This window comes from Apaloderma vittatum, unplaced genomic scaffold, assembly GCF_000703405.1.
Source record: "Apaloderma vittatum isolate BGI_N311 unplaced genomic scaffold, ASM70340v1 scaffold8139, whole genome shotgun sequence".
NCBI classification, from domain to species: domain Eukaryota; kingdom Metazoa; phylum Chordata; class Aves; order Trogoniformes; family Trogonidae; genus Apaloderma; species Apaloderma vittatum.
In genome coordinates, this window is record NW_009733513.1 from 32,987 (window position 1) to 43,968 (window position 10,982).

Genomic DNA, 10,982 nt, shown 5'->3' on the forward strand with positions numbered 1-10,982 from the left:
AATAATGTTTAGTGTTATTGCTAGAGTACTTCAAAGCCCTGTCTGTTTACATATTCTAACTTCAAAAGGTTGTCAAGATTGCCCAGAAGATCATCTTTTTTTCACAAAGGTTTTCACAAATTAACAGAAGTGTATTCTTGACTTTGGAAAAATGTGTAATGATTTTTTCTTGGTCCCATTGCTATTATAAATAGTGATACCTTACTGCTTTCTGTCAGCTAACAACTAGATGACTTAGGATGATTTTGACAGCAAGAAGGCTTTCTCACTTCCTACAAAGAAGTTTAGAAGGTGACTCTGAGCTTCTGGTAAATTGTTTATAAGTCTTACTCACGCAGCAAGTTTTTCAGAAGGTTTGGGGAGTATACAAAAATTTTTATAGCTTGAAGTGGCATATCTCATCCTGTTTGTTTCTTCATTTTGTGAGTGGCTGAAGAGTAGAGGCCTTAGCTGTCAAGCTTTGAGTCTAGTTCTTAAATGGTCTTCATCAGTTTTACAGCACAGCATTGTCAATAATGACTGTGGAGTTAGTCCTTGTTTGTATTGCTGTAAAGTGAAGGGAGAATCATAAACAATTTAGAGTCTTGAGCTATAAAGCCTCTGCTGGTTTTTCTTCTTCTGTCTCCCTGAAATGATCCCTTACTTCTGTAGAGCTGTGACGGTGGAACCTCATACTACATGACAACTGCAATGAAAGAGGGTGCGCAGAGCTCTGGGCCTCTCTGCATCGGCCGTGTAATAAAACCCTGAACTCTGTAAAAAATACAAAAGTATTCTTTCTGTAGTAAAGCCTCTAGCGCTGTGAAACCACATGTGCCTTCATGTCTTGACTCAAGAATAGAGCACTGGGAATAAAACCAAAGTCGTCTTGTCCCATTCTGCAATTCCAAATGGTACTGCCAGCCATGTTTCTGGTAGCCATTTTCTTTGACTTGCTCATTTTTTTGCACATATTGAGTTGGTTTTGCGGTTTTTGGAATGTATGTTGGCTCTCATATTTCTGCACAAGATTCTTGTTAAATACTCATTTTCAGAGTTATCCCTGGATTTTCAAATATTCTTTGTAACAGTTCTGATCTTGAACACTAACTGTCATTTTAACTTAAACCCTAGGTTTAATTATTGATGCTTTTGGTGAGTTAAGAGATCAGCAAGAGCAAGTTAAGGAAGACATGGAGGTAAGAACATCCAATTGCTGAACTGTACCCTATTTTCAGGTTTCAAGAATATCTGTTTTCAATCAAAACGTGGTCTAGATAGTGGATATTTTTTTAAACTAAGAGGAAAATATAGTTTTGTGCATGGTCCGGTATTGTACAATATCCTGGAAGAGATTCTACTCTTACATCTCGGTTCATTAGATGGAAATAATAGCTGAGAGTGGTTCTTTTTTAATTTACTTTTTTGTATGTATTGAAGTGTAAGAACTTGCGTAAGTAGTTCTGTTAGTTTCCAAAAAAAATCTTTTAAAATAAACTTTTTGAAAGAAATCTTATTGAAGAGAAAACTCTGCTAGCATGCAGGTTCTGAATGGCGTTTACCACATGCCTCCTGTGAAAGAGGTATAGTATGCTTTCACAGGTGCTAGCTGCTAATTGCATATCTCTTTCCATAGGACATAACCTAGGCTGTCTAAGCTGATATTCTGTGCTAAGCATATTTTGGATTTGTTTGCCAATGCCTGGTGTGGATTTTTTTTAATACCTCCATATCAAGTGTAGCCAGGTCTTGCTGTCAGTCATAAGTTAACAAAAAAAAACAGACAAAAAACCTAGCAGCTTGTTTTCTCAAGAGTTTTTAATGTTTAGATTAATACCTGTATCTTTGTTATTGTAAACAAGAAAAATCTTTGTGCATTGCTGAACATTATAATGAATTACATCTTTCTGGCTGTTTAAGTCTTTTGGATCTTCAGACTAGAGCTTTCTAACACAGGGTGTTAACACTGTCATGTTACAGCTCAACTCGTGTAATTTTCTTTGGTTAATCTATGTGTGAATGTACCCTGTACTTGGTGGTTTGATGTCATTCAAGTATGATATGACTATAAGAACAGAAAAATGTTGAAAACCCACTATGTTTTGTAATTTGAACTTCAAGCATCTTCAGTTTAAGCTGGACAAGTACAACAAGCACTGAGGTAAACATTGCCGTATGTTACAGTTAGTGCTATTCACAGTGTTAAAGGAAAAAAGAAATCAAAAAGAAATCAGCTTTGACCATTGTATGCCATTCTTCTTCTGGATACCTGTTCACTTACAACTGGCAAAGATTTATTTTTTTAAATTTATTTACACAGTAAGAAGCTCTTCTATTCAATTGTGTTGAGTGAGGTATCCAGTCCCAATCATTACAAGAAAAGCATTTTTGTTCGGCACACATTGTACATGATGCATTGCATTTTTCAAGGCAATTGTTATATTTTATTGGCCTTTTCTCAAAGGAGGGCAGAGTTATATATAGTGTTGAAGTGCTCTGTATTCTTTCTTTTAGACGAAGTGCTTTATCTGTGGAATAGGAAATGACTACTTTGATACAGTGCCCCATGGCTTTGAAACACACACACTACAGGAGCACAACTTGGCCAATTATTTGTGAGTACAGTAAAAATGAACTCCTCACTAACTCATGACCCTTGCAGCCTCTGCCAGTACCTGATTAGGTCTTTTGCATAAGAAGGGGTCAGAACTGTTTGGCTTTGATGTGTGATCATGCTCTCTGAATATGTAATTCTGTGGTGATGCGAGCAAGGAATGAACAAACTTCATTACCAAGGTTGTGACACACCAAATTTGTGTGAGCTAGGGGATGGAAACTGGGAAATTAGTACATGGCTGCAGAGGTGGTGTGAAATTGAATGCTTTGTGTAAGTACAGTGACCTAGCCTGGAAGACTTACATTGGACAAATTATTTTGAGTGGAGTGTTGAGGCCGACTCAGAGAATCCAGGACAAAGGGAGGTAGGGGAACTAGAATGAGGAGGTAGAGAGGGGAAGAATCAGACTAAGGGCATCAAGTCTGCCTTTGGAAAATCAAAGCAGAGCATCAGTTACCACTAAACTCAGTCTTTTTAAATCTGGAAATAAACCCATTTATTGGTTCCACATTCACTGTTCCTTCTCTGTCAAATATATATGAAAATCCAGTGCCAAAGATACATTAAAAGCACCGTCATGTGGGGTTTTGTTCCTGCTTAGATAAGTACTACACAAAAAACATACTATAGCATACTTATTCTGCTTGCATCATTCTAAGGAAGAATGTCTATTATTCTAAGGAAGAATGTCACCTAGTGTCTGTCAGATACTTCAAAATGCCAATACTCATGTAAGATCTACTTATGTTAATCTTGAGTTACATACACAAGCAAAATATCCCCAATATATAATTTCAATAAGAGAAATCTCTTAATTAATATTGTATTTATTATAGCTGTTTCTTTGCTTTTAGGTTTTTTCTGATGTATCTTATTAACAAGGATGAAACAGAGCATACTGGACAGGTGAGCTGAACAGCTATGAATGTCAACAGTTATTAAATAAGCCTGATTTTAAAATAAAAATCATTCAGGCTTGGCAAAACTAAGACTATTCTAATGAATAGCTTCCTGTATGGTATGTAACTTAATTCTCATTTTTCTGAAGAATTCTTAGGACTTTGGTTGCTTAATGTTAGATTGAGTATCCATTCTCTAGTACTTCCTATTATTCCCGATCGGTCCCCATGTGTTGCCAGGTTTAGTCAAGAGGTGGCATCCCTGCCTATGACAGGGAGGTTGGACTAGATGATCTCTAAGGTCCCTTCCAGCCTAGGCCATTCTATGATTCTATGATTCTATGATTCTATTCCTATTTTTTAATCTGATCTGTTATTCTTAAATTGTTACTTCCACAAAATATAAATAGAGACTATAAACAAAAATAATGAGAAACAGAACATTTAAACATCCTGTGAAAGCAATGATCTTCATCTCTCCCTGTTAATTCCTTTTTAAAAAGTCTTTTCTGTTTATTATTATCTATATATAATCTTCTATGTCTACACTCTTGAATAAGTCCATATGAAGGAGCTTGTGCATATATTTAAAATCAAGCCTGTGAGAGAAGTTTTCCCGGGAGGTTTCTTCTTTGCTATTGTTCTTTTAAAACTTCTGGTGCTTCTTTCAACTTCCTTTAAGTATACATGAAGTCAGGAAAAAAATGTATCAAATTTACAGACTACTGTTTTGTTGGTTTTTTTTCTGGTGGTTTTTTTCTGCAGCTGACTAAGCATATGTTTCCATGTTGCAGATCAGAAAACAAAAATCCTGAAGAGTCTCATATACCTAGCCCTACAGATTTGGGTCAGAGGGGTGATTTGCTATAAATCTGTGTAGCTTACTCTTTCTGAACTTTGCTGTATCTACTGGGCAATTATAATAATCTTATTTGCATAAATCTTCTCAGCCTTGTCCAGTATCAGGTTTTGTATATTTGCTTTGCTATTTTTGAACATCCATGTGTCATTTGAGAATTTCACGTTACATGAAATTTTCCAAAATATCTTTTTTTTATTTGCTTTTTCTTTTTCTTTGTATACAATGTGTCCTACTGTATTCACTGAAGCCAGATTTCTACGAACTTAAATTCTGTTAGCTGATAATGTGAAAAATGAGAGTACTTCATGCTAGATAACTTCTAGGGACATGGTTTAGTAGTGGACTTGCAGTATTAGGTTTATGACTGGACTTGGTCTTTTCTCCAAACTAAATGATTTAATGATTCTATAACTTGTGTAGAACGTGTCCTTTCTAACATGGAATTTGTATAATAAGAAACACATTTAAGTGGTGTGAATAAAATGGAAGTAAACTGACATATCCTTTATGATTCTTCAGACTTCCTAGAGGCAGGGCCTTACCTGAACAAATAATCAGAAAGAAGAAAAAAACAACCATCACTGATTCAAAAAGTAGTGCTCTTCTAAGAAATACCTTTAAAGGTATATTTTTTAATGTATGGAGTGTAGGCATGTTTTGAAATGATTGATGCAGAAATTCCATCAAATTTCTATGACAGAAAATATTTTACTTACCCTGATATTTTTTGTTCTCGTGACCAGCTTTAGCTGAGCTTTTCAGTGTTCTTGGATGTGTAATTAGAACTAAACTACTTGGTCCTCTTCTATGTGGTTTTCTAATGCTTTCTGGCTATGGCAAAAATCTAAAAGCTACTCTAAACTGAGGAAAATCATTAGCATGATTTTGCAGGTTGATACACAACAACCTGATATGCACAAAATCAAAAAAGTGAAGCAGTATATAAATAAGAGTAAAAAAAAAAAGTCATAGTTGCTGCTTTCTCATTGAATCATGGTAAATTATTTAAACTGTGTTTCTTGCAGGAATCCTATGTATGGAAAATGTATCAAGAACGATGCTGGGAGTTTTTCCCTGCTGGTGATTGCTTCCGAAAACAGTATGAAGACCAGCTCAACTAAGCAAAGATGAGAATTTCCAGACGAAAATGAATCCATGTGTTTCCCAGCTCTTTTGGGAATATCTAACAGATTTCTTAAATCCCCAAAGCTGTGTGCTTTTTGGAGCACCAAAGCCCTGTTTTTAACCCAACTGCGCTTTTATTTTCTTGTATATTTGCTTTGAAAACACTGGAGTAAAGAACAGTGAAAAATAGCAGCAGCTCTGGAAAACAAACCAACCACTTGCACACACACAAGATATCCCTATACATAACATGTACACATAAGAAGAGACTTCAGACAGCTTATTTCTGAAACTGCCAGATGATACCCTTGTCCATAAGATCACACATGGGGTGACATGGTAGCAACACTCATTCGATCTGTTTATTTCATCATCCTGGAAGGAACTATATGTAGTTCACGGAGCACTGTAAAGATTGCTATGGACACTAAGTTGTGGGGAAATAGTGCCTTACTATATGTGGGTTGAGCTATGCAGAAGATGAGTGCATGATGACATTGTTTTGTTTTTTTTCTTTATGTCTTCCCTTTCTTCCAAGTTAATATTTATTTTGTGGTTTTGGTGGGCTTGGGAGGAAGGGATTTGATTGTGCACATCTTTTTAATAAGACTGGAGTGTCTCAGGACAAGATTAGGTTATTCTCATCGGATTCATTTCACATTTACCTTCCTCTTTAGCTTTTGCTCTTATTTTGGTAATGCTCTGATACAACACTGCAACTTTATGAAATCTTTGTATGAAAACAAGATGACTGCAAAAAACACTTTAACAAGAAATGTTTCATTGCATGTTTATTATGCAAGTTTAAAACAGTCAAAAAAACCAACCTTCAGAAGCAAGTTGATCAACATGAAAAAAACATTCACAATAATTATATCCATAGTAATAAAGTGTTGTGGGCTTTATTGTACATCTGGAACAAGTGTCATCAGCCAACATTGTATGTTATGAATTTGACAGTAGTTTTGGTTTCTTTTCTTTTAATTTCTTTCATTTCTGCCACCTGTGATCGATAGTGGACTTGAAGATTTTCTTTTTAAATTATTTTTTAAAAGCAAAGCTGAAGCAATATCCATTCAGGGACTCCATCAGTTGCATCATAGAAACACCAATGATGTGTACATCACTCCATTTTGAGTCCTTTTCAATTGTAATGCCAGTCTTTACAAATAAAAAGAGAGATTCAGAATGGAAACAAGCTGGTTTTGGTAGCATTTGAGGTCTTTGTTATGGGAGTCTTTTTATTAAAGCCTGAATTAATTACACACACTTCAAAAGAAGATTAAGTTGCTGTTTCCATAATGAAAAGTTTAGATTTTGTTTTTTTCTTGTTATTCTCTTCTACTCTACCTCCTTTCTTTACAGGTCAAAGTTTTGGCATAAAATAAATTGACTGTATAAATATTCAGTTATAACTAAGGAAAATTATAACTAAAGAAATAGTCATTTTAAAATACGAATTCTGTATCCTTAAAAGATGGACTTTCAGTTCAGCAGATTGTGAATATTGCTACTCTGGTAAAATTTTCTCATATTCTACAGCCAGAGGCTGGGCAGGCTGGTGATGGTGAGAGGGACAGGAACAGCAGCTATAATTTGTTTTCAAATTTTAAACCACCCTTGCTTAGTTTGGAGTATTCGTTCTAGATTTGTTTCCTCCCTATTTGGCACAACTTCGTGGAACACTTTTAATCAGTGTTTGTGGGAGTTGCATATAAGATTTAGAAATGGGGGATTGCAATGGTGTTCCTTTTTGGGTGTACTATAAGAATAATTGCTGTTTGACACACAGCCACACACAGTTTTTGTTTTACACATTTTGTTGAGAAATATGTAGCTAATGATTATGACCAATTTTTTCAAGATCCCTTTGTCTTGAAAACACACGCAAATGGACTTTGTAGGTAAATAACAGAATAAAAGTGGCATGTGTCTTTAACCTCAACTTCTATTTCACAAAGCTTCTGGGGCATCCTTGCTGTTGAATTCAGTATGCTGTTTAACAAACGTACATGAAGCCACACTTAAACATGAGTCTTTCAGGATGAGAGCTACTGATCATATGATGATGCAAGAAGTTTCTTTTTAAATATCAGAAACTTAATTTATTAAATTGCAAGATTAGTGTTCACTGCTGAAAAAGGCAGGGGACTGCCTTTGGCAGGTCTTCAGAGCCTAGTTTATGCTGTCCCCCCTGCAATGGCTTTCTCTGAGTCCCTGAAACTTGGCACTCTTGTTTCATTCAGTGCAAAAAGCTTGCCACCAAGAGCCTTTTTCTTAACACTTAACACATCTAATTCAAGAAAAGAAGTTCACTTTTAAATTAAAAATAAGAGTACATGTCATAGGAGATTGGTTTACTTTGAAAGATGTGCTTCCTGTAACTTGTACGGTTTCTGACACTAATGTGCCTTTTTAACAGGACAATATTACTCAGGCAGGCAACATACTAGAGACTATGGTGTCCAAGTTAATACTGTTTAATTTTAGGCTTAGATAAAGTTGAAGTGAATTCTTACATTTTATTGAAAAATACTGAACTTAAAACTTCTTCAAATTTTTGTGTTGTTGAAGTCAGTAAACTAAGCAATGTGATCATATGAACACAGCCAACCAGTACCGATAATTCACTGTTTTCATAGCCATACCAAAAGGAATTAACATTGACATATGTGTCCTATATAATAGCACAACATACAAGAGCATGTAATAATGTCACTTGAAAACTGCCATTTTAAATCTAAGAAATTCAATTACACTGCTTATGCATGTGGTATTTGTATATGCCTTTTTTTTTTTTCCATCTGCTAGGTGAATTTACTAATTGTTCCAGTAAAACTCTAATTTTCAGGAGGAACTCTTGCCCTTTATTGAAGACAGAAGGGAGAGAATTGTTTTGTTAACCTCTGAATGCCAAGAGAATTGAGAAGACCTTAGTGTGCATTCATATTCATTTTGGCAAAGAAACAAATAGGAAAGTAAGATGGAAGAGTAGTTGAGGTGTGATATGTTTGTGGAAGTTGTTGCTCATTTGCATTTTGTTCCACTTAGAACTGAGTTACCTGATGTTTGTTACACCTTCTTCCACTACTCTTTCTTATGTCTTTCCCAGAAGCTTAAATCTGTGGTTTTTTACTGACACAACCACAGAAAGTAGAAGACAATAAAATGATGCTGTAATATCCTTGGCTCATCCAGTACTACAAGGCTAATCCCTTCATTTTGGTTGCTAATGTGTCATTTAAGTTTTTGTTGAATATTTTCCTATGTAGTATTTTCATGCTGTTACAGGACTCTACTAATGGATGATAGTGGGGTTTTTTTATGAATTACATTAATGTTTCTTTCCATAAGACATTTGATAACATTTCTTCCATCTTCAGAGGCATGGAATAATTCCCTTAACTTAAACACAATCGCCTGTAAATATTTGTAGGATGAAATATTTTCTAGGTTCTTTCATTTTATAAAGTAGAGCATGTATTAATTTTTTTTGCTCAATAGCCAAAACAAATATAACTGTGGTGTCCAGAACAGTCTCCGTTAAAGGATAAGACATCACCAAAAGCATGGGTGGATATATTCTGTCTGACATTTATGCTCATAAGTGTAGGTCCTTCAGTCTCTCTTCTTAAATCATAACCACTTTTATGTCTATATTTATTTGCTTCTTCAAGTTTTCTTCTAGTTTTTCTAAAGCCATGCTAAACTATGCTTGATTGCAAGTAGAATTTCAAATTATATCATCTTACAGTCACTTCTTACTGAAAATTTGCAAGATATTTAAGCACAAATATCCATTTTTAGGTGAGAGGTGAGTTTTTTTGCAGGTGCCTCATTTTTATTTGATATATTTTTTAAGACCTTTTTATGTGTTTTCTGGATTAGGATTTCCTCTGTTGTCTGCATAGTGTTTTAACTGTACCTATGCCATTTCTTTTATCTAGTTTTCTTCATAATTATCTTTTTGATTGTTCAGATGTTTGTTTAGGCAAAAGGATGTGTCTGAGGTGATAAAGAAGACCCTTCTCAGCAGGTGTTGAAGATCTCTGTCAGCCGAACAGCATCATTCTGCTGTGCCAGGGGAGGTCAAGAGTTGAGACAGTTGCTTATAGGAACAGCTTGTTTTTGTAATAACATAGCGATTGGCTGATCTGCAGTTACAAAGGTTTGACCTGTACACTTTGGTGCTGGATGGGAAGATATGAGCTAAAGTTCTATTGCAAAAAGTTCTGAAATTTCTGAAATGTAAGGGGAAGGAAGCTCAGGAATCCACTATTAAAGTAAACTGAAGGTCTTTGCTGTAAATACGTTGTGTAAATGCTCCAGGTTTGTGTGCGAGATGTTGCTGTGTTGCTCGATAGAGCAAGTTATATAGTGTAATCTTTATGAAGTGAATTTTTTTGTTTGTTTTAGGTAGATATAGATTAATTTTTAAGGTTTTTGTAATGAATTTAATATTATTATGTTTTTGTGCTATTACTGATCTCCAGGATCCAAATCAAGAATTAAGGCCTTGGGGTCTCAGCTGCCACACCTATTCATAACAAAACTATAGTTTCTAGCCTTAAATTGCTGAAACCAAAGTACAAGAGTCAATACACAGATTACCTATGTGGACAGGAAAGGCCAAGTTAACAGTAGGATAATATCAGGAATAGAATAGATAGTGGTGAAAAATTCATCAGCTGCTTACTAAGTTACCTGCAGGCAACATAACTGAGAATAAAAAAAAAAATTGTAGGAGGAGAGGTCAGTTGGCCTTATGAACAGCAACCTTTTTTGAGGTATAATTTTTTCTGATTTTTTTTCTTCCAGTAAATTCCTGGAAGAATTACTGCTTAAAATCACTCAAGCGCCATTTCATTACAAATATTTTTTCATTTTTAAGCAATGCTCACGTAGCCTATGAGATTTAGAATATAGACTTGTTTTTAATCTTTGGAAAACATTAGCATTTTTGCGGCTTTTCTATGTTTGAATTTTCGATGAAGATGTATGTTTCAACTGTTTCTCCATGCTGTGTCTTGGAAGGAAAAATATCCTGCTATTTAACCACTCTGCTTTCACGAGCAAAGAAGGGGAAAGCTGCTGAGAACCGACTTCACCATGTTACAGTTAAGCATGTGTTGTAACGAAATGTGGATAATTTGATTTCTGAGTGTTTATAAAATGTTATTACGATAAAGTAGATAGCAAAATTAGGTATTATCAAACTCCTTAAGGAGCTCCTAGTAAGCGGACACCCGGTATGAATACATCACTGTGGTTTTGCTTCCTGTATTTTAAGGAATGTGGGGAAAATGAAAACACTTGAAATTATTTTGAATCTTGCAAAAACTACTAGTGAATAAAACATAATGTGAGCGAGATGGAAGAAATAAAGGCTCGTGAACTGTTGTTGTATTTCTCTGGAGATTAATGAATCGCACTAATTGGGAGGAAAGTGTTATTGTTCTCAGCTTTGAGGCATACTGTGCCCACTGTGCAGGTCAGCAGG

At 35.2% G+C, this 10,982-nt stretch overlaps 1 protein-coding gene across 1 annotated transcript in view; it reads left to right on the forward strand.

Moving 5' to 3' along the window:
* Window positions 1-6,033, forward strand: part of LOC104278836 (ryanodine receptor 2-like) — a 29,683-nt gene extending 23,650 nt beyond the window's left edge. Inside the window, exons 13-16 of the mRNA XM_009875932.1 lie at window positions 1,114-1,178; window positions 2,494-2,594; window positions 3,451-3,502; window positions 5,383-6,033. Of these exons, the coding sequence (XP_009874234.1) occupies window positions 1,114-1,178; window positions 2,494-2,594; window positions 3,451-3,502; window positions 5,383-5,478 (314 nt within the window). The 3' untranslated portion in view covers window positions 5,479-6,033. The remainder of the gene's footprint in view (window positions 1-1,113; window positions 1,179-2,493; window positions 2,595-3,450; window positions 3,503-5,382) is intronic.
* The last annotated feature ends 4,949 nt before the right edge of the window (window positions 6,034-10,982 follow it).